The sequence below is a fragment of the Schistosoma haematobium genome, chromosome 4 (genome assembly GCF_000699445.3).
Source record: "Schistosoma haematobium chromosome 4, whole genome shotgun sequence".
Classification (NCBI taxonomy): domain Eukaryota; kingdom Metazoa; phylum Platyhelminthes; class Trematoda; order Strigeidida; family Schistosomatidae; genus Schistosoma; species Schistosoma haematobium.
In genome coordinates, this window is record NC_067199.1 from 21,750,465 (window position 1) to 21,775,422 (window position 24,958).

A 24,958-nucleotide genomic window follows, 5' to 3' on the forward strand; every position below is an offset into this window, starting at 1 on the left:
GAAGTCTAGTCAGCAAGTCATAATGTACTGCACTTGGCATAATTTTTGGAGACGTTAAATAACATTCCGTAAAAGGGAAAGCTGTTGCGCTCATTCGCTATCTCGTAAATCTTAAGTATAGTATCACTATGTACTTCTCTCTCGATCTCATTTATTCCTCTTCACCCATGTTTCTCAGCTCCAGCTTTCCACTGCATTGCCTATTTAATCCTTTCTGATGTTTTGCATTTAGTCAATTTCCTTCCCTCCTGTACTAATATGGATGGCAGAAACTTAAACAGAAATGAGTATGACTGACATTAATCATCAAAGGGATATCTTCCAATGTATTGCTATTTTTTAGCATCATCTAATCCATTATCCCTCAAAATAAAGTACGTTCGTTGTTGTTTGTTTTGGAACAAGTATTAAAAATTTTACAAATGTACTGCGATCTGCCAAGAACACATTAATTTTAGCACAATAACGAATGACTGTAATAGTTATCATAGTTTCTTAATATTCTTTAAAGGTATGGTATGAAAACCGTTTATACAGTAATAATTTTGTCAAGCATAAATACTTCATACAATCAAAAAACTGTTTGGACATCGTGTAACTTCATTACAGTTTATTATTATGTAGAAACTACTAAAATTTTACCCTTCGTTTACATGGAATTCGCTAATTTCCTGCTTACGTTTCTGAATTAATGATAAGTTTTCTGGATTTAACTATAAAACGCTTAGAAATGGAATGTTAATACAAAAAATATTCTACTTAAATAACAGATACACTAAATAATCGATCAATAATAGAAAACGTTCTAAATATTGAAATATGTCAATTTTTCTGGAGAGATGATATAAATTTCAAACTTCCACATGATAAAAATGTATGCAAATTAACAAATAGGCGCTAATTCATCCATAGGCTTTAGTTGAGCCACACATATTATGTCGAAGCTAATCACATGTAGTTAAAATTCACTTAACTTTTCTGAGTGTTAAATTCATTGGGTTTTTTTTTTAATTTTAACCAGTTATATGAAACTTGACGATTCTAATTACTTGAAAACCTGTGAAAATATTTTAACTTTATTTTCATTTTGTACTTACATACTAAGCATTTAACACCATCTTTCTTATTCCAATTGGTTTCTTTTCTGTGTTATATAAAACTCTCAATAAATCTCTGTATAATTTTTCCCCTTTTTCAAATTTGACGATTCTTGTTTTTGAAGTTGATGAGTAAAGTTGAAATAAAACCTGAGTGGCAACGGGAGTTAAATTAACAAACTTCAAATTACTGATATATTATACTGGTTCTTTGTGGTGACTGGGACTCAGGCTGTATTTAGACTATCCAATAAATCATTCTTTTAACTCATTCTTTTCCTATGATTCAATTGTTGAATTTTTTTCGTAGTTTGTTAATTTATATAACAGTACAATGACTTTTTCTTTTTAGGCAACAAAGTACAACGATTTCATCGTATTTTATTGAGCTTTATAACCGTCATCAATTAATATGCATGAAAATTGAGAAAGCTGTACTTTTAATCCTTGGCTAAAGTTAAAAACAACAATAATAGTTGGTGTGAGGCGAAAATGTTAGATCGATGAAATTAGCATATTTATGTATATACACCAGGAAATGTGTCATTTCTTTGTGTGAAATATGATAACGATTATTATAGTTTTCTACTATGTGAGACAAACCATAGCTGTAAAACAATAAAACGATTATATCGGTTTTTCTATTTTTATTCTTTCTAATGTCATGTAAAAAAAGAAATTTTCTTAAATTAATTTACTCAAACTGGAATGTCTGCTAAATGAACAACTCATCATCTCCAACTAATCATTTGTTTTAAAGTATTCGTGAAGGTTGCTGAAAATCGTTGTTCCCAACCCATTTATTAAGAAAACAAATATTGAAGTAAAAGATTTAAATAAAAATTCTCAAAGTGTAGTGTTAGAACTTAAATCTTTCTTCTTTAGAAAATATTAATAATTAATATTACCAGTTTTGTGCATATCTGAATTATCTTACTTGTTCCGGATGATTAAAACATTCATCGTCTTTCTGTGTTAGATAATTATGTGGGGGGAATCTGATATTTCGAAGTGATGTCAGCTGAAGTACCACTAAAAATTAGGTTACATTGGAAAGTTGTTTCCATTCTTATTCGGAACACCTTATCAACATGCATTGATGCAAGCTCAAGACTTTCACGTCTCTCAGTGTGTATGTTAACACTAGACATTTGAATTGAAATCTGCTGTCTGATATTTTCAATTTATGATTTGGTGTTATCATCATCAATAAGTTGTATTCTCACTTTGAACTGATCGCAACATTTCATGAAAACTTCATGAAACTCATCTTGTGATCATTATTGAGCACACGATTATCATTATGTGTTATTGAGAAATTTTCGTTTAAACTTAAGTTTTCTTTGCATTTCGTATACTCATCTTTTGTCACGAATTTGCACCGAACTACATATTTACATATATACTGTGGTTCATTGTTACGTCATTTTTGTCTTATCTCAATGTTTATTTTACTGTCTGACCTACTTTTTTTAATCGTCATCACTACATATTTTATGCGCAAATTCAGACTCTAAGGATAACCAATAATTTTGCTTAGGTTACAGATCTAGTACCAAGTAGTAAACCTCTTTCACCATATCACTCGTTTTGTTTTTGTTTTGAACTTTACTCACATACCTACACAGACGTTTTTTTACGTATCTGTACTAATTCGTGTTAAATGTTATGTGCATATTTGAACCAGTGTTCTTGTTTTGTTTATGGTCAAAATTCTGCGTTTCGACAACATAGTTCAAATTTCAGCATAGATAAAATACTTATTACTTGATGTCATTTGTTTTCAACTGGATTTCGTTTGTTTTTGACGAACTGACTTATAGAATATTTTCGAAACTAGATTCAAACAACAGTCAATATTAACGTGTACATTATAACAGAGCTCAGACCAATAATCATAGATTTCATCGACTGATGCAATCTCTTAGGCTTTTTCTTATTTTACTCGTACTCTATCCGGCGCAATCAATCAAGGTTGGTGGTTGTAAAGATAGGATCCACCTACTTCCCATATATATTTGGTACTCATCAACACTTAGCTAAGGCCGTGTAAGATGAGGTTTTGTTGATTATCAATTCACTAGAGATGACAGAACTCGACATTCTCAAACACTTTACTTTAAATGACAATTCTTTGTCTTATGCGAGGAAATGGGAAAATCAACGATATCAGACCATTGGTGGATTCGAAGTGAGTAATACTGAAGTTATTTCCACAAGTATAGATAAAGTAGTTGACCCAGTCTCTAAGATTCTATACTTTTACCACAGCGACTGACTCATACATCGTTTATGAGATTAGTATCGCTTTATCCGTCTATTTCTAAAAATATTGAGAATCCCTTACTGCGTCTATAATACAGTTCTCTTTAGTTTCTCTTATGTACAGCATACTAACTGTCAGAGAAAGTTCATGAATAACTGATTGACATTATTTGCTACCTTAACGTCTAATTAAACTTATTTTAAAAGAATAATTTATAGTGTCACAATAGAGAATCGGATGTAGGTTAAAATTAATTTATCAAGACGAACTTTTGTAAAAACGAGTAATGAATCATGTTTTACTAGACATGTATGCAACAAAGTCACTCTTGGAAATTTATATACGCGATTACAAAGAAACATAATTCATAAGCTTTTCATCACTTCCTTTTTTGTTAACTCATACTTCTGTTTTCATATGATTTAAAGGTAGTAGGATATTCCTTTTGAGTTATCAAGGTTACTCTAGCCCCTAAATGCCCTGGTACGGTTGAGGGTGGGGTGAGTCAGCTCTACCTCTCGAAGTGCTCTCAAATGGCCACACGTACAGAACCACTGTCAGGGAAGTCCTGCTCACTGCCTTCTCGAGACACCACTGTTGTTTACGAAATTGAGAGGACGAAAAGCGGGTGTCCGGCGCTTTATCCGGTCTTGTGGGCGGAGAGCGTTCACCTAGGGGAGTTGGAAAACCCTGATTCCGAACCAATGGTGCACATGAGCGCCATTACCTTGAGGTAACAAAAGGTGTATGAACAAGTTGTTGGTCACTGGATAACATGGGACTGCATCTCCTGATGTTGCTCCACTGCCTTGTGGATCAGACCATTAGATCGAAGACTTCGGGTGCGGCCTCCTAAGAAAACCACCTGCTTTGGTCTGGGCACTCGGGCAGTATCACAGCCAACACACAAGTCAAGTGACTTGTGTGGCGCATATGTATTCAGTGCCCTTTATACCGATATTCATGTATTCAAATAAATAAATAAACTATTCCTAAACGTTCACTTATAGGCAAACTGATATAAAACTGTATATTTATACATTGTTTCGAATAAATCTGTATTTGATCAACCATAAAGATATTTTGGTAATTGTATTATCAAAATGGTGTAATTAAATTTTTTATAACACTGAGTAACATGTTCACTTTTTTTCAAAATCTCAATTCGCATTGTTCAAAGTTTGCTAAAATAAAACGGTTCTTTGTTACTGAGTTATAAAACGAAATGAACAATATAAGAATAAGTTTTATTAGTTATCGATAATATTTTCGTTAAAAAAAACACTAAACATATGTGTCGTAATGCAAAACAGTAATATATATATATTGAGATCATGAACCGATTGATGTTGGACCACCACTGAAAACCTGGAAGCACTGGACGGCCTTTTCGTCCTATTGTGGGACTCCTCACAGCAGTGCTAGTCCACGATCCCACTCTCGGGCTTCGAACCCAGGGCTTAACCTACTTGGTCACTCAATGGTGTTAGTGTCTAACCTCAACCAATCCACGAAGTTGCGCGACCATCTTCCATTGTACTGAGATAGACACCTGTTTCTGTCCGACACGGATTAGCTCCACTGGTCACTGCTTCTCACCAGAACTCCGAGAATTTTCTCACGAAGCTAGTCACTAGTGAGCATATGGTAATTATCAGTTTAGTCTAACGTCAATTGGTTCATAATCTCAATAAAAAAAACTTAACAATCTCCACAACCCCTAAACTGAGTATTATATATACACTGATATTTATATTTACTTACCAGTTACTATTTTTATTTCATAAATGAAGTTGACTTTATCAGTTTCAAAGTTTTGCACATAATCCCCACTCCCATCGAAAAATTAATTCCACACTCTATTTTATTTTGTTTGACTTTTTCTTGCAGTTTGGACGTTTTCTTATTTATCGTCCTGGTTCTGTTCGTTTTGTTGCTTTACGTCAAGCAGCGTTACGCAGTCAAATTATCATGATATTTATTGGTCTTCTTCTAATTTTAATTTTTGTTTGTCTGATTGGATTTATAATTTGGCGACGTTTTATGCAACATCAAAGAAATTATCAAGCTAAACTTGATGAAAAATACGCTGAACATGAAAATCGTGTTGTTCGTATATTTAAAGAAGGTTTGTGCTATTTAAGCATATTCATGTTCAATATTTGTTTTTCTAGATTATAATGTTGATTCGTTCTTTTTTTAATTGTTCCTTTGAATATTTTTCAGTTTGGTAGCAATTACATGTAATTCATTTCAAATTGTAGTATACTTTGAAGTGTTATTTTTATGATTGAAATGTTCTCATTCCATGAGAAATAAATAATGATCAACCAATTAAAATTTCTTATCATTCTTTGATAAATAAAATTACAAAACATGAATAAGCCTTTTAAATCTAATGTACACGCACAAACGTCCAACTTGATTTACTGGATCGAAAGTACGTAAATTAAGTAGTAGTGTAGTGAACGAGAACACAAGTGGGGACAGTCGAATGTATTTGAACAGGAAATTACAGAACATCTTAGTAAAATATGAGATCCATACAGTAAATACTGCATTTGCAAAGTGTCAATCAATCATCTCAGTCTTCATTGTTCTTTCGTATCCACACCAATCATTTTCTGTTCTCGTTCCCCCTTCGATCTTCTTAACCCTCTTCTGCCAGGTATTTCACTTTCTGATGATGATACATACTACTTGTATTTATCGGCATCAGTAGCACGCACCATAGTAGTATTTTCTTCAGCACAATAATCGTAAATACTTTCTACTATAAATAAAAATTTTCATCAACCAATAAACATTTTTTTGCTTCTCCTGAGAATATCTGTTTCTTTATTAGATTTAACATCTAGTATTTTTTTGTCTACAACTAGCATTCGTGAATCTTTTATTTCTATTATGCTAACTCATATGTGATAACACATGTACTAAAAAATTGACTGAAGTTCGATATATGAATCAGATGGAATTCTGACTGTGTGGCCTATAAGGTATTATGTTTGCTATGAGTTCTGTAAGTTTGAAGTTCATAAATATGTGCGTCATGTTAATAAATCTGTCTAATAACCCTTGCCTTTGCCCATCAGTTGACCAGCTTGGTGTTTTTTTCGCGACGGAAAATCTTCATGTTAAAAAACCTATCTCAAGTTTTTACAAACTACCGTAATAAAAGGGTAGGACATTGGGTGCTGATCAAATACATTGTTTTTACCTTGCATTTATATGTGCTACTGTAATAACTTACTATTAAGATTATTTTTCGGAGTTAATAATCAAATAGTTTAATTGAGTTTCTTTTTCTCCTTATAAATGATAATAGATTTCATGGAATTACAAACAAGTATGCAAGAATTTTCTCAAGAAGTGAAAAAGCATAATCTCCCTTATCGAGATTATAAAACATTCTGCCTGTTTTCGTTATTTCCTGAATATCATTGTGAATTAATGAATCCAATCGATCCACATTTATCGGCTCCATTATTAATTAAAACTGATATAACAATTGAACCACTGAATAGTGCAATTGTACCACGACATCCATTGTTGTCACCTTTCACAGTAAGTGGGTTAAAATAAAAATTATGATATTGATCTATTATTATTGATTTGTCCAACGGTCTCTTTTCAATTATTCTTACGACCTCTTCGGGGGTTGAATCCAAGACTGGAACTCAGTCAAATCTCGTTATTTCGTTACTTTTATTTGTCGCTATCGGTGATACCGTAATGTAAACGATAATCATTCAGTTAGAACAATCATCAGTTCATGTGTATATAGTTGTGTGTTGTTCGAATAAAACAACATGGAATAAATATCTTAACTTACGGTCTTATGGATTTTTAATATTTAATTATGTTCATTGTTACAAAATGTCTGAGTTATCCCGTTTTTGACAGCCTTGGTTGAATTTTAGTTTGTTTTTTTTGGAATACATTCATCCTGCTCGGATGGCCTCGACATAGCCGCTTCGTCATAAGTTCTTATAAAATAGATGAATTGTGACTATCAGTGGAATCGAGGAAGTGTGGCTATCTGAATTCACTAGCGTAATGGATAGCGCATTAGGCGTTTGGAACGGAAAGTACTGGGTTCGAGTACTTTTGTAAAATTTAACATGGATGAAGTTATGTCCTGCTGAAGAGTAGTCCCGTATAGTATGGAAGTAGCGCCATGGATACTACTACTACTACTACCCACTATTCATTTATTTTATAAAACCTCTGACGAAGCGGCTTTACCGAGATAATCTGCTCATGATGCAAATATGATAAGTAAGACTGATCAAAATTCAGTCGACGATTTGTTTATATTTATTTCCAGAGTTATAAAGTCCATTCCGGCAAAGTTGACATTTGCTACATACAATTTTAACACTAGTAATTAAACTCTCAATACATTTTGGAAGAATTCAGTTAAAGTAAAGAAAATATTATATTGATGCGTAAATAATCGTAAGGAGATTAAAAAAATCTAAACTTGTCATACTGTTTTACAATTTTTCTGTTTACATAGACTTTCATTTCTATTCATAAATTGCTTAGTGCTTTATTTTTTACTATACAATGCGTTTTTTAAGGTGCATGTTCGAGCGCATGATGATGCAACCAAAGGAATCTCGTTATTTCACACACTCTTGTGCAACCGTCACTTTTTATACCTTTTAATTCATTTGATTGAAGAAGATAAATATATAATGGCTAAAGATAAATCTCGTATTGCTTCTCTACTCTGTGCAGCTTTGCAACCGAAAATGGATTATTTGACAAGGTCAGTTGAATTTTTCTTACAATGTTCGTGTTATTCTATCAAAACCTCCTTAGTATTAGGATGTTCGTAGTTTGATCAGTTTTAAGGTAGTTTCTATTACGAATTGAAATTAGTTAAGTAATTACTGAAATCCGAGAATTACAGGAGATCTGTTTCATTCTCGTATGGTTTCTCAGTAGTGCTTAGCCACGACCTCTTTAGGGATGGAACCCATGATTAGGGGTGAAAGACAGAGGGTTACTTTTAGAATATAGAGTTATGATCCATCAGCTCACATTTACAACTTCAGTTAATTCGCCAATATCGCTTTACGATTGTTCATTACTACTGATAATATCGGGATGTAAGTGATAATCATTCAGTTAGAACATTAGTCAGTTTATTTGTACCATTGTATCTTATTTCACACTTGTTGCTGGTTATTTTGTCGCATTATTTACACATTCATGTTATGTTAATAAATAAAATAACCTTTGGATCAATTATTTTCAATTTTTCTAAATATTTACATTTGTAGTTATTATTAAGGAAAACAACTGAACTATTATTATTATGTAAACGAGTGTGTTTTGTGTTGAAAACGTAGTCTATATCAATAGATGATTGAACATGTAATCCACCTTGATTAGCGTGATATTGTGGTTTAATGTTTCCCAGTTCAGTTTATCAATTAAATACTTTCTCAATATGGGGGATTTATGGAGATTGTAGTACTTTCATAGTTGAAATCACGAGTCCATCTAAACTAGACCACTATTGAAAATCTGAAAGGACTGGACGGTTTTTCATTGGTGGTCTTTGTTATGACTTTTGCCCCTGCCAATTATCACGTGACAATATCGCCAACCAGAATACCGACTCATATGTCCTTGTACTTGTGCTAAACCAATGACACGTCAACCAGCACTGTCAGCCTTCCATCAACCTTAAACCCTTACTGTTCCTTCTCACCTAGCCCCCTGCCTGTTGAATTCAAAACTCAGTCTTAGCCTGCATTGTATGAATCGTATATTTCAGACATACGTGGTTTATATGCAAGCAAACCAGACCGCTTCAGACCATAAAACAGACAGTAACAATTATACTAGTTCAGTTCAAAAGTGGCTGTGAGTGTGAGACTGTAACTTATAAACTGGGATTAACTTGAGAATAGTAAACCATATGATAGTAACCAATAGGTCAAATGAGAGCCCATGATAAAAAGAATGTGAATATACATATAATCTATTTACTACACAATTATCCAATATGAGTATATGCAATAATAGTCCATAAATAATTCCTAGTAGTTACCATTAATTTATTCTTCGTCCGGATATAACATACTAGCTTAAATCGACTCGTTATATCAATTATGAAAATACTGCAATCTCCATAATTCCCCCATCCTGATAACAATCATGTACTGAATAGTTTCTGTTAGATTACACATGTTATGAACTAATTGTTACTAATTGTTATGTTATCATTCATATCAGTCAGTCATACGCAACTTAGAGCCTGGCATATATGTAAATCGTTTCAAATTATCTATAAAATGATAAGACTAGTTTATATATATATATATATATATATATATATATATATATAATATTTTTCATGTTTAATTATGTTATTTACTTTTGATAAAAATAATAATTTTATTTTTATTTATGTTACATTATCAGAAAGATTACAATCTAACAGTATTTTCAATGAAATACTTTAGAAAATTATTTTCTAGTTCATATATGACCTATTTTCATTATCATTATTTGATCATGTATAGTATTTTTTCTTTCATTATATTAACCGTGAAAAGTTGGGTGTAGATGGGTGCGTTCGACATTGAAATAATGGAAAAAATCGTTTTTATAATGAATTAACAAAATTCGTATTTTGTTTTATTTTCAAGTTCATGACAAATAGTGTGAAACAGATCATTTTCAGCGGGTTTCTATGCGAAAAATCAAATTCTTGGTAACAACATCAGCAATATGCCAACTTTTTTCTGAAAAGAGTTTTTTGTTTTGTATTTTCCATTTCAGTGTTATGTTTGATTTAATGACCGATCTTTTGTACCAACTTCGTCTTCAAGGAGATGCTCGTTTAGCTACTGCTTTTCGACGAGCTGAAACAATTGTCGATAAAATCCTATCTAACTGGTTAACATTCCTATTGTATAAGTTTATTAAAGTAAGCAAGTACTATACAAATTCATTTTTAAAAATTTTCTATATGATAGATTGTATCTAACCTTAGATGTGGTATTAATTCTTCATATTATGTTTTGCTGCTAAAGAAAGAATAATGGGAATATCACGTTATTTGAGACGTATTTAAAAACATTTAATTTTCGGACCCATAGTTTCATCATGTAATGTTGTGCTTGTATTCAGTGAAAGGAACGGAATGTCTCATACAGATACAGGTTCTCTACTGTGTGTGCTTTGCGAACTAATGGATGGAATATTATAGAAAGGCAAATTAAATATCATTTGCAAAATAAGCTACATGAACTTTGGGAAAACTCTAATATGGACATAATCTTAACCTTTTATTCTTCAGTTGCAAATACTTTCATTAGTCACAATTGATTGATCACTGGGTGGTGATCAATGTCATGCTTGTCTAGTCCTTATTAGGGCAGATCGAATGCTATCGATCATGTTGCAATGTGGCCACCAGTCTAGGTGACTTTCATTAGTGCCTAAATTTCAGCACAACTTCTTTCTTATACTTTCATAGTCGTAATGTTAATTTAATAGATTTCTCACGCCAGACCACTATAGTATGCAGTTAATTACCATTATTATTACTTAGTTAATGATTGAAATGGTCTTCTTCTATACAGTGTATTGCAACGTATGACTTCTTTTTCTTACTTCATTTAGAATAGCGTCGGTGAAAATTTATTTTATTTTTACCGAGCTCTTCTACAACAAGTAAATATGGGTCCACGTGATGCTATAACTGGGAAAGCTAGATATACATTAGACAGTTCTTCATTACTTCAAACAGAAATGACTGGAAAGCAGATTGTAAGTATTTTAAATTTTGCACATTCACTTTGTATATCTATGTGTGTGTTCTATCATTGTTTGCTGTTATACATTTTTACATTTATTACTTATATGACACTTTTCACGCATTTTCTTTCATTCATATAGATTTGTTTTGCACTATTATACTGTTATTTTGTGCACAAATTAACTGTATCTCGTCCAATGAATAATAATGATACTTTTTTTAGACACTCTGTGTTGAAGATCCTCAGCAATTATTTGGTTTATCTACTTCATATATTTCTGTAAAAGTGCTTGATTGTGATACAATAACTCAGGCCAAGGAGAAAATTTTAGATGGAATCTATAAAAATAAGCCATATTCAAAACAAATTAAATCTACACAATTAGATTTAAGTAAGTGATTATCACCAATTTCGATTGATCTCATTGTTATTTCATCATAATATTCTCCTCTTTTTTATTTAATTCTATAGTTTGAAATAGCATTTCTTTCAAATATTTTTTTCTGAATTACTTATGATTAATTATTATAATGAAAGCCTAAGAAATTGTTGTATTTTAGTATTGTTTCGTTTTAGTGATTAGTTAGAAGTAGGATAGTGTAAAATCCTACTTCATTTTGACTTTTTTTAATAATCCAGTAAGTTTCCCAAGGTTAAGGCGAGTGAATTAACCCACAAAACATTCTACTTTTAACTAAATAATGATTAATAGTTTGGAACTTCATTCCTCTTCTATTTGTGTAGCTGGGTAGTATTATTTACTCTCATCAAAGTGATTACATAAATCTGTTCTTAGTAAATACGTTTCATCAGGTTATGTATGAAAAATGTAATATTATTGTGAATAAAAGTTTACATATGAGAACACCGCGATAAAATTAGTTTTAAATAACTTAGTTCTAAACGCAGTAGATAAACGTACGATTATGCAATAGCTTCCAGTCCATGTTATGTAATTACGGACTTGGATTATTTTCAGGAGGACGGGATACTAAAATTAGAGTGTATCATTTAAAAGTACTTTTTTAGGAAAATTAATTTATTAAATGAATTACCAATTGTTATTAGACATGCCGTTATATTCAGATTATACAGTAGTAATGGTAGAAATAACAGTACCATATCATGATTTATTTATTTATTTTTACAATCATTTTTCTAGAGAGATTGGATGAACAACGAGTTATCGCACAAAACCCTGGTACGTGTTTCTTCTTTTATTGTTCTAAATTCGTTGGAAGATTGTGTAGTTTGTGAACTAGAATCATAAACTAATTATATATGTATATTATAATACTATGATAACATTTCAATCACTTTTGTAAAACAAACGAAATCTCCGGAGATTGATCACTTATATAATTGTTCTATTGTGACTTTACTAACATTTATCATTCACCAGATAGTGTTATTATGTTACTGATGCTATAAGTGGATATACTGAAGCAGTTTAAGCTAATTTTATTTCATCAGCTTATTGTTCATTGTTGTCACTTCAAAAAACAAGTAAATTAAATTTTATGCATGTTAGTGAGTATAGTTTTTAGTTTGTTTAAGTGTTTATACTGGATGAACATTCTTCCTCACATATATATATTCCTTGAATCTGTAAAAATGGTTTATTTTGTCGTGTTAGAGAAAGTATTTCGTTATTTTTCAAATTACCATAATTAATTATGCTCTTCATATCCCATTAATTAATACCATTGATAAAATTCCATTTTGTGATATCGACGTTTCTTCAGCAAGTCGTCTACGTTATTAATTGGATTTATAAAATAAGACAGATTGATTCACTGAAGAGGCCTTGTTTTTGCAAATGTATAGTGTTTTTCACAATAACAATCTAATCTATGTCTATTGAGAATAACAATGATTTACTAAACATTATAACAACGGATCAAAATGAATGACAACACAGAAAGTTTTTTGCTCTTATTAAGAAGGTGAAAATGTGGTTGTTCATTACTTGAATGTTTGTAGAAGTTCTATAAAGATTTATAAGTGTGTATTGGCTTGTATTCCCAGCGTTGTAGTTAAGCTGTTAAGGCCTTCAACTTTTAACCATTTAGATGCAGTTTTAAACCACGCTTCCATATACTTCGGTTTGCTCAATCAGCTAGTATTACATGCCTCTTGCTTAAAGTAAATCTGAAAGTCAAGTACGCAAATCTATTCTAGGTAAATGAGTTGAATTAAATGATTTGTGTAACATAATTAGATAAAATTTTGAAATTAAAATGACATGATCAATTAGAGATATGCAAATGCTTAGGATTAAAGAGTCAATACTAGGACAATAAGAGAAATTAAGGGTGGTAACTTTGGAATATTATAGTTTAATTCCATGTTAGAATAAGAGGTTGAATAAATTTATTTTATAAACATAACTAGTTCTGATTTCTCTAAGTATATAACGAAATCTTCAACAATGCAAAGCAGATAGAAACTCATTGTTTTTTGCAGGAACTAGATTTCTTCAATGAACCACTCTTTTTTCTTTAATGTTTCAGTGTTTTTCGTTTGTCTACCTAGTTCTCTTGTCATTCTTTCTTAGCCTTAAACATTGTTGTTGTTGTAATCATTGTTTTTTCTGTATTGTATATTTCTATTATAATTTCAAATTACTTAATATCTCTGAAATTCATAAAACAATTAGATTAGATAATAACATGAATTGATTTAATTAACTGAGACTTTATTTCAATATTATTTATTCTTTCACCAGTCTAGTTAGTAAGAGTATTAATAGTGGTAGTGCTGGTAGTAAATAATATTTTTATATATCATTATTCAGTTAATTGATGCATTACAAGATAAATTGTATGATTTATTTATTTTTATAGAAAATGAATTATTTACTGGTCAAACTTTAACGGATTGGGACGTAAAGATTCGTTCGAATTCATCAAATTCCACTGATCATGACAAGTTACCATTCCGATTGAACTGTATTGCAGATTATCATGTATGCAGTAAATTTTACGTTATTCACGTATACAGTAAATGTAAAAGATGTATTTCACTTTGCATTTTTGTAATTTAAAATATGTTAGCACAGTTTTGTCTCAAACCACTGATGGAAAGTAAAGCAGTTGATCTCTCTGATCAGTTCAAATATTTTGGAAGTCTCATCGGCGTTGATGGATTAGTGCATGACAAAATTTCGGCCTAGTTTCAAGACGTTTGGTCGGCTTTTGCCAACTTATAACGTAGGCACGATGTCTGTCTACCAACCGAAGGGCGAGTATGCTGCTCAAAAGTTCGTTTTGTATTACTCTTTAGATCCTAAATATCCTTCATGAAAATAGAAGATATGCACAGACCGAAAGTTTTGGCTGCATATTTCTTCAAACCATTCCTCGTGTCATGGAATGACTGAATGAGCTATGTCGAGGTTATATATAGGTCAATTAGTAAGATGGCAAATAGGGGTTGCAAATCTCCATCAACTGAGGCGGTTATGACATATACGACACAGGCCCAACAATTATCTGTCTGACCGGATGTTGTTAATCGATTTAGGAGCACTTTGGAAAGAAGTTAGACGTGCTCAAACTAAGACGCGGCATTAGCTCATAAAGTCACTGACTATTGGTCTGAGCCATCTTATTACCTGGGGGTTCGCGCGACAGCCACGTTCAGTGGTTAGAAATTTAGGGTAAAGCAGCTCAGGCAAAATCGTATCCAAACTTTATCTTCCTCTCGATCTTGAATTTCAGGGTTCCATCATACATAATTCTCCATTTAAAACCCTATTCTCGCTGTTCGGTTTTCCTCAACATCACTGCTGCTACGTTATTTCAGTTTTTGCTACTCACCATATGCTGATGTGTAATTTCAGCTCAGGCTAACGTACATCTGTACTCAGCTCTACGTTTATCATACCAAACTAAATGATTTTTAATGTGAAAGCTAAAAGTTTTGTACATCTATAAGTTTACTTGGTCATGCGGGGCCTGTTATGTTGGCCATGCACAACGAATACTTCCCAAACGCATCTAAGCACATTACGCAGTATGACTTTGAAGAGGATAATTCCAAATGATCAGTAGCTCAATACAGAAATACTTTACCAACTCTGGGCAAGTTGCCTCAAAGGAATCGTTTTTCAAAATAATCTACACAATCAGAAGAATGGGCGATGGAATAGAAAACTTATGGACTAGTGAGGCGTTGGCTATTCACCAATTCATATCTGAACTCTGTGTGCGGAAGCAAGACGGATAACCTCTCATCCTTCCATAGCCCTACGGGTTCTATTCCAGTATATTTTAATCTTTTTTGAGATTTTTACTTTGCGCTTTTTTAAACCGTAGTCAGTTATTATTATCATCCTCGAATATTTTTCATGATTGTTATTCAATCGTTATTATGACCTTTATGTTTTTCATTTCTTCATATCTGTTAAATGAACAGTTATGTCTCACATTTCTGACCCTTAAATTATTTTCACCATTCCACTATTGTTGTCTAACCTCTTGTTCATTACGATACCCTTTTTTGATATTTCGAATTTCTGATCAATGTATGATGTAATCCGTTCTTCTATAGACTTATAAATTTATCAAACCACTATAAATATGACTGTACAGCTTAACCAAATGTTTTTGTCAAAACAAAAAATTTTCCTCCCTTTTAGCAAAATTTCACACAGAATATACAACCTGTTGTTTATGAGTTTCTATCTACAACAACGTCATTCATACACAAACGAGTGCATATTTTTAAGAATTATTATTTATTAACTCTGGTATGCTGTCTTTTTTCAGTGTGCACATTTTTATAAGTAAATAGAAAATTACATTATTTTTTTCTAAAACTCACAGAATTCTAATTGTTGTGGTAATTGTACTTGTAACTACATATATTTTTCAACATACTTCTAATAAAAAAATATGTATGTTGTAAGGTTTAAGTTTCTTTTGTGAAAGAGGAGTACGAAAGTTACGTTATTTTAATTCATCCATCACTGTTACAAAGTTGAATTATTAGTCATTTATGCTTGAATGATATTTCATCACATATTGCTAAATAAACAAATAACAATAAAATAATTTCTTTTTTCCGGCTCGTCTTTTTATACATGACAAAAATCAGTGATGATATTTGCACAGTTAATGTTTCTTGATATTTTTTATTTGTATATATACATCTATATATATGAACCAACACTTCTGTTTCGTAGAAAGTTTTGATCAATTTCAGTTTGAATGGTTTTTTATATAATGGAAATTAATTAATTATTCAGGCTGTAATACAGACATTGAATGTCAGTCTGGACTAAACCTAACGATACATATCATTTTGCCTGAATCGTATTTGGTAATCCATGATTCCTGTCGATCAGCAATAAGTTTGAGAATTGATTCCAGTATCAGAGAGATGCATCCATTTCACATATTCTTTTTTTTGTTACACTTCCGACTATTTTCTGTGTTGTTAAGTTCCATTTACCTGTTTTTTTATATGAATTTTGAACAACTAGAGTCAATACATATTTGCACCATATGCTGCGTTGTTAACGATTGACTAGGTTATAAGATAAGATGTATATCTTCAATTGTCTTATCATAACGCTTCTTCTAATCTATTTTCTATTATTAGCTCAAAGACAATGCACATGTTGCACTGGTTACTTGCGAATTTACTAAATCCAATCATAGTCAATCCATATCGAATGCATTACAATGTAAGTTTATCCTTTGATTTTTGATATACTGAATATTTTGTATTTAACTTACTATTCATGTTTATTTTTGTTTTAATAAATCTGTTTGTGACTAGGACATTTACAGCCAAGTAAGCTATGTTGTAAGAAACTTCCTCGTTTGAATTTACTTAGAAAACTGGTTTTTATATCTACGATGTCACAAATATTCACTGTACAAACTGTCAAAACGAAGATAGTTTCATCCTAAATAGTGCTTGCACATGGTGGGTGTATTTTATAAGCATTTAATAGCTTTAAAAATAACCTAAAAATCCGCATGGAAACATAAATTATCGATCTGCTAAGTTTAGTACCCAAAATTCAATAGCTTGGATTCTGCCTAACACTTATATATTGATGTATGTGAAAATAATCTAACTTCCATGTCCAAACATGAATTATTTATCCTTGACGGGGTTCCGAGCAGATACTCGATGAGTTCTATACTAGGAGGAAACAACTATCCAGCACTCTGCTTCTCGACAATCCTCCGAAATTGATGTTAATTTGTGGAGAGAATCAACTACAAAATAGACTATTCTACACACATATCTCTAAATTATTTACTCAGATGTTCGATTACTGTATGACAGAGACTTTTCTGCTAGTTCATACTTCTTCAAACAATTACTTCAAACGATGAGTCGTTGTTGTGTCTTTTCCCAGTGACATTGTCGTAGCTAGAATAATATTTAGCTACAGTAAGAACTTTATTCTAAGTAGTGCAATAAAAAGATCTCATTACTTAACATTCGTCACCATCTATCTACAGTGTGAATAAACTAATATTTATAAGTAGAGATGGACGGTGGCTAGTAGTAAAATCCAGGACGCGCGTTTCGTCCTATTTGAGACTCGTCAGCTGCATGCACCTGCATCCAGAGTTGATGCTCACTCCAGCACTTGAGCCCAGTGCCGTTCACTTTATGGGACAAAACACGCATCCCGGATCCCACTGCTAACCACTGTTCATTTCTGCTTATAGTGCTTGTAACTTAAGACAATATTGAGGCAATCCGCACAGAATGCACGTATGTCAAAAACAGAGTGATCAATTTCAGTCCTAAATATCAATGAGAAGATTCAAACAACAAATACAAATGAATTAAACTAACCTTTATTTCGAAACCTTTACAAAGTATTTTAATGGAAATATGTATAGTATATAAAGTAAAAATAATGTTATTAACCGAAACCAATGGAAACGAATAATTCAACTTTACATACTTTCAACATACCATGAAGTATTCATAAGATGATTGAAACATTTAGATAAGAGTTCTATAACATGAACAGGAGAAAAAAAGAACCACACTGTCTTCATGGATTACGTTAGTATTACAAAATACTAAGTTACATTAATCTAGACAATAAGATGAAGTATAGTGAGACAATAGAGAGAAGAGTTTAAAGTACATCAATCATAATTTCATAAAATGAAATAATTGAAATCAAAGGAGCTCATGAAATGATAAAATTCTATCATTGAATTATAATAAGTTTATCATGATACTAATAGATTGACAATTGTCTTATTAGATATTTAGGTTATTTACTGTAAAGATTATTAAATTTTGCAGTTGGATCATAGACCAGTTTTAGTTAAGCAGCTATTCAAAATCAGAAAGAACTGGACAACTATTTCGTTATAGTTTGGGACATCTCAGTCTTGTTAGCCATACATTAGCTCTATTTGGAGAGTAAATGACTTATTACTTTCCATACCCTTCTATTATTTATTTGTTAACTGACTTTCAGTCGTGTTTATTCTTGTGTTCAATACTTTGTACATAAGCATATTGTTTTATAGGAAGCAAAGACCTCTTCTTCTGTAATATGGGCTTTATCTTCTGATATCAGGTAGTGAACGTTCATCGAGTTAGGTGATTGAAATATGTATTACATATGTCTAACCATGCCTACCTCAACACATGATGTCTATTGGTGTGAGAGGTTGTTGAAAGAAAGTTACGGGTGACAAAACCGAGACATGGGATCAGTTCATGAAGTCATTTTCAGATAAACAGAGCCGTGTTAGTATATTTATACCACTCGATGGGAGTCTACGTGATTATTAGAATCAATCGTTGGGAAATAAACTTTTTGAAATGCCTCGTGTTGAGAATTCTATATTATACCAAAACATAATATTGAATAAAACCATAATAATAATAATAATAATAATAATAATAATAACAGTAATAACAATAATAATAGTGTGAAACGGCTCAGAATTAGTTTTAATGATACGCATTCATTCATTCTTTATCTTCCTTTAAATCCTCACATTTTTTGTTTCACGAGTTTATTTTCTCTTCTCGAACCATATCATCTATACCTGATCATTTCTACTGCCACTAATACTGTTACTGGTCCTAATACTCTGGGGGTTTTCCTGATAATCTCAGTTCTCTGTGTCATTGTGGTGTGGCAACCTGGAAGAATATATCTATGTGCTAGGTTCAACGTTACATCTGAGTAACTGATATCATTTCATTCGAGGAAATATGATAATTATTCTGTCTGATAGGCAGTCATCACCACTCAGTCATACTGTATCACCTTATCAATCGATAGGCGCATTTAATTCATTCATTTAACAATCTCCAAACGTATTTTCAGTCTAAATCATAAAAGAATAATTCATAAGTGTCAACAGTAGTAGTACCAGTAACAATGATAGTAATGAACCATCATTTCCAGTGGATCACTTTAACTATCTAAAGAAGAGACGTGAGTTTCCTACTGATCGATTGTTAAGTCGATATACTGAATTAATAAATTTATTAAATGAAGAATTGGCAAGTGGAATTATTTTCCCGATAATTATTTCTTTATATTACTGAGGTTAAATTTTGTTAAATAATTGAATATTTACATGTGTATTCAATGCACGAATGTTGATTTCTAAATATTTACTAGTTCAAATGTAAGTTTTTCCTTGGGATTTTCGCCCTAAGTACAAAATTTGTTTTCCAAACGTGTTTAATTTTAAGTCAGTCTGTACAGTTGGCATATAATTTTCGTTTTCTCACACGGTATTTGATTATTCGATTTAACTTCTCCACCATGAAGTGGCATCACTCACTTGTACATTGAAAATCTGAAGTGAAAATAGAACCTGTGACAGAAAATCTCAATGAATGAAATAATGAATCTAGATGATAGGCTACTAATATTCCTCGATCATCTAAAGGAAAGTGGCAGTGATCAATATTATAAAGCAGAACTTACATATGGTTATGTGGATTCTCAATTGATCAACAGTTTGAGTAAAGTTTCTAGAGGAGAAGTTCGAACTCAAAGTCAGTAGCAGTGAAGTAGAAGGATTCCCTCACTGTCTCTTGAGTTTTGAAATTATTGATAACCTCTAATCTCCTGCGCCATCAATACTTCCACTGTTATTAATTGTAATACTTAAGCATTCATCTTACTAGTTTCACTTAGTCGCGTTGGTGTTGCATGACAAGTTGAGTTCATTCTCATGTTTTCAACTGTATGTTCTCAATCTCTTACTGGAGCAGTTCGGCTTTCCTTCGAGAAGCTTCACTTAGCGTTCAGCATGTCTTCGAATAGCATTAATTGACGCGCTAACCACCTCCAGGATTACCTTATTAACATTAGGATCATTTGGTACAGTTTTGGGCTATTGTCAACCCTTTTAACAATGTGGGAGGTTGATTATGAATACAGTGGTTTTGAGTGCTGTTAGAGGTATGAGGGTGGTTATCACTTCCCGGTTGCCCACACCGTGGGAGGGTTCTTATGGAGGTACCTGAAAGGAAATTGGATTAGAAGTGGTCTTAGTGACCTGAGAGCGTGACCGCAGTGCCCAAGGGACACCTCCTTGGGGTCGGTCACACACGACCTTTTTAGGGGTGACTTTTGTGTTAGCTCCGTACTTGTTGAGACCTTACAGCCGGAGACGGATATCCGTGGGATAAGGCGAGGTATGCATTTTTAGGGCCGACCTTTTCCAACCCTACCTCTCCTTGAGGGAAGGCATCACCGTTGTTATACTGATTGTCTGAAGGAAACACCTTACTGCTGTCACACCTCTGTACAGTCAGCAGTACGACTTCGCCTTCGGACCTTGGGTTTGTTGCTTTTAGTCTTACCACTCTTCAACCGACCTGTCTGACATGGTAGGACCTTGAGGAACGGTTGTTGCAGCCAGTATAGCTCGGTTGCTTCATCACGATAGGCAAGCCCGACCACCACGTCAAGGTAGCAACAACGGTCGGGATGGTTGGAAGAAGGCTAGGGGCGGCCAAACCAAAACGTGGCATCAGTGCTTGAAGTCACTAACTTCTAGTCTGAGCCATGTTGGTAGATGCAGACTACTTGGTTGGGGTCCGCGTGACTTTCGTAACCAATGGTTGGAGACTCTTGGTGACATGGCTCTGAATCGGTCACAATGGCGTCGGTGTATACACTCTTTGTCTTCCCTTAAACTAAGAGATTAAAATCGCTTCATATCTTTCTTTCTACGAACCAATTTTTTCTTCTTGTACTATATCTCTATATGCACTCTTTCTCTTATATATTACCACCTTTGACCTAATCACTGCTATGAATCCGGTGTTCACCTTGTTGTGCTGATGCGGTATGGCAACCTGGACCAATGCACATATGTGCCTGGTCCTACGTTGTAGCTGACTGACTGACTGACATTGATAACTTCCATCTTATTGCTTCCAAACTAAATTAATCAACTAATCACTGTTCAAACTTCATGAGGAAAATACTATTTATTGTTTAAATTGCTGGCTGATCTTATTTTGGCTACTGTTGAAAGCCCGAAAGCACTGGATGGCCGTTTCGTCTTAGCATAGGATTACTCAACGTCGCTGACCTGCAATCACGCATCCGGGACTCAAAACCAGGACTTTCGGTTCAGCGTGAAAACCGTTAACCTCTAGACCGCTGACCAGGCTTCCAGATTTTCACTGGTGGTCTAGGTAATATTAATTCCTGATATAAAATATGGAGTTTCTTGTCTGCTCCATTACCCGTGCACTAAAAATACTATTGTTTGCAAAACACTACTCATTTGGAAATAAGTAGGTTTACCGAAAAAAATCAATGTCTTGTCTGCACCAGACATTAGTTTGCATGTAACTTGGTTCGGATATCGGAAAAATTCTGTTATTGGTATTGTCTTTTGATGAATTGAAATTATTTATTTGAACTATTATTATATGAAATATTTTCTACGTTTCATAACACACAGCTGCATCTCGATATATCTGAAATTTACTAGTAAATTTCTTAGAAGAATTATTCATTATGCTTTACTATGAATCTACCTCTTATCATAGGATGATTTGAACAAGTTCTACAGTCAGATTTACTACATATAATTTTTTAGTTTACAACATGGGAATTTATAGGACATATCATTCTTATAGATGAAATGTTTTGGGATCATTTTTCTGTATACTAATTCGATTTATACACTAAATAGTCTCCTTATTTTCCAGAGAAAAATGGTTTTTCTTCTAGTATAAATATTTGACTGTTATCCTACCCTTACATGAAAAATCCTTTTGTAATGATCAAAGTAGCTTTTAATTAGGCAATTTGAAGCTAGACCACAATGGAAAACCTGGAGGCACAGGACATCCGTTTCGACTTAGTATGGGACTTCTCAGCAGTGCGTATCCGCGATCCCGCTCCCGCGAGATCCGAACCCACGACCTATCAGTCTCACGCGCGAGCGCTTAACCATTAGACCACTGAGCCGTCATCCAATAGTGCTAATGTCTAACTCCAACTAATCCACGAAATTGCGCCACCATACACCACTGTTTTCAGTGAGCTGATATTGAAATTACTAAAATCTCCACAAAACCCCTTCTGATTTAAATTAGACCTTTATATTTTAGATTTCGAGTTCTCTTATAATCAATGAAGTAGTTGTGTTAATCACGTCGCGCTTCATTAGTTTATCTTCAAAATACATTTTACTAACTTCAGATATACATCCATTTACCTGTATTTGATCATGTTATGTTTCCATTATTTAATTCATTTTCACCTTCTAGTTTGTTTAGAATGATGTTACTAAATACGAGTTTCTCTTCTTTAATTTACTAGCTAATGCTTTTCAACCTCAATCAACAGTAGCTCAAAATTCATGCTTTTCCGTGGATGAATTTGTTCATATACCTCCTATGTCTCGTCCACTTCCACCAATCTCTCCTACTGGTACTACAAAGTCAGTCAAAAATAATACTGACCAGCTAATAAGTATCACAAACCCTTTACTTAATGCTCATATCAGCAGTGATCAATTATATTTGTCGAAATTTTCTACTCCATCTGATGAACCTTTTTGTTTTTGTCCAGTCGGAACTCCTGATCCTAAACTTTGGTATCATATAGAGTGGACAGGCAACCATAATGACAATATCATGAATCCTAGTGGAACCATCAAGAAATCCATTAAACGTCTAGATAAAAGATCTGATAAATTAGAGCGTTTCTTATGCACATGCATTCATAAAGTTGACGATTCCTGTGCAAATAATTCTTTGGGTAATAAAGGCGATATTTCTACACGTGATTTAAATCAAAATGAAGTGACCAAAATGTGTTCAGAATGTTTAACACGTCACCCTCTTTTATCGCCTTCTGAGGTAAATTCTTTAAAGAACCATGCTGCCTTACTATCGGTCAATAAATCAAAACGCTTTAAAAAGGGGAAGAAACATCATCACAATCGCCTGGATTATAGGAGGGATACATCAGAGCTTTCAGTTTTCAAAGGTGAAAAAAATGCATTAATGCCATCTGAAACTTCGAGAAGTTTGGATCATCTTATGGAAACGTTACCAAAAGAAGTGTTCTTTAATCGCCTTTTGTTAACACGCGTAAGTTTTATTAGGTTAATGCTATTTATGTGGAAAGGACTTTCCGCTTGGAAATCTGAATGGTGCAGTTTGCCATATTGATTGGTATTCTTTATAGTTTCTGTTGAAATTCCAACCTGCTAATTACCAGAATAACTTGGTGCCATAGCTTACTCAATTTTAATCCCACTGTTCACACGTTCTAGCTTCGTACAGTCTCTCTTTTTTATAGTATACTTATTTTTTGGTCATCAACTTGAAATATCTTCATGTCTAGATAGAATGTGTTTGTTCAGTTAATAGACAATACCTTCAGTAACATTTTCAAATCATTAAAATTAATCCCTGTTGAAATTTCAGATTGTAAGATGGACATAGCAAAAATGATTATTGTTTTTCTTCGCTTTAGCTCAGTCCCAAGCAGAGGACACAAGCAACTATTTCTTGGGATTTACTATAATTTTTTATTATATTGAACAATGTTTACTTCAGTTATCATATACAAGTTCATAATTTAAGTTTTACACCGAATTTCTCGTATAGGAATAAACTTATCCTCATTAAATTAAACATATTTGTATCAAACATAGAATTGAAATAGAATTCGTTTTATAAATTTATCTCTTGATTAACATCTTTGTGGTATGTCTGACTATGGTAATTACAACCTGAATTTAAATCCTTATTTTTATTACGCATATTCTTTAACCGATAAGTTGTTTAGTTATGCTGGTCAGCGTTTTCTTAGTTTGGTTTTTTCCGAGATGAGGTTGCTGACCCGCAAAACCAACCTTCCTTTCTTACTCGTGCTTGGGACCGGCAGTATCCTTAGAAGGGCTCTGTGAGAATTCCCTTCAGGTAAACTATATTAGTTGAATACGTCTTATACATACATTCACATATTTATTCAGTGAACCATTGTTTCTACCTTCTAAAATCGATTGTGTTAGGATTTTGGAGAAGATTTAATTTGAGGGTTAATACTGTTATCATATTATGATTCCGATCATTTCAGTCATGCTAATATTTGTTTCAAATCGATTGGATAGTCATAACACATGTCTTTTCCAGTTAAGGAAACCACGTACTTCGGTTTGGGCACGCAGGAAGTATCCGACCTCACACACAAATCAAATGATGATTACTACGGGAAAAATTATTCTTGCTTCAACTGGCTTTCAGACAAATCACATTCACAATTATTTGAAAACACTCGTTTTTACTTTTTTATACCATGTCACTTA

General features: G+C 32.9%; 1 protein-coding gene across 1 annotated transcript in view; it reads left to right on the forward strand.

Moving 5' to 3' along the window:
• PLXNB3 (plexin b1) overlaps positions 1 to 24,958 on the forward strand; it is an 82,531-nt gene that overhangs the window by 46,330 nt on the left and 11,243 nt on the right. The window contains exons 20-29 of the mRNA XM_051208202.1: positions 5,254 to 5,491; positions 6,689 to 6,927; positions 7,947 to 8,137; positions 10,165 to 10,312; positions 11,011 to 11,157; positions 11,370 to 11,538; positions 12,310 to 12,348; positions 13,994 to 14,115; positions 16,755 to 16,839; positions 22,960 to 23,735. Of these exons, the coding sequence (XP_051066508.1) occupies positions 5,254 to 5,491; positions 6,689 to 6,927; positions 7,947 to 8,137; positions 10,165 to 10,312; positions 11,011 to 11,157; positions 11,370 to 11,538; positions 12,310 to 12,348; positions 13,994 to 14,115; positions 16,755 to 16,839; positions 22,960 to 23,735 (2,154 nt within the window). The remainder of the gene's footprint in view (positions 1 to 5,253; positions 5,492 to 6,688; positions 6,928 to 7,946; positions 8,138 to 10,164; positions 10,313 to 11,010; positions 11,158 to 11,369; positions 11,539 to 12,309; positions 12,349 to 13,993; positions 14,116 to 16,754; positions 16,840 to 22,959; positions 23,736 to 24,958) is intronic.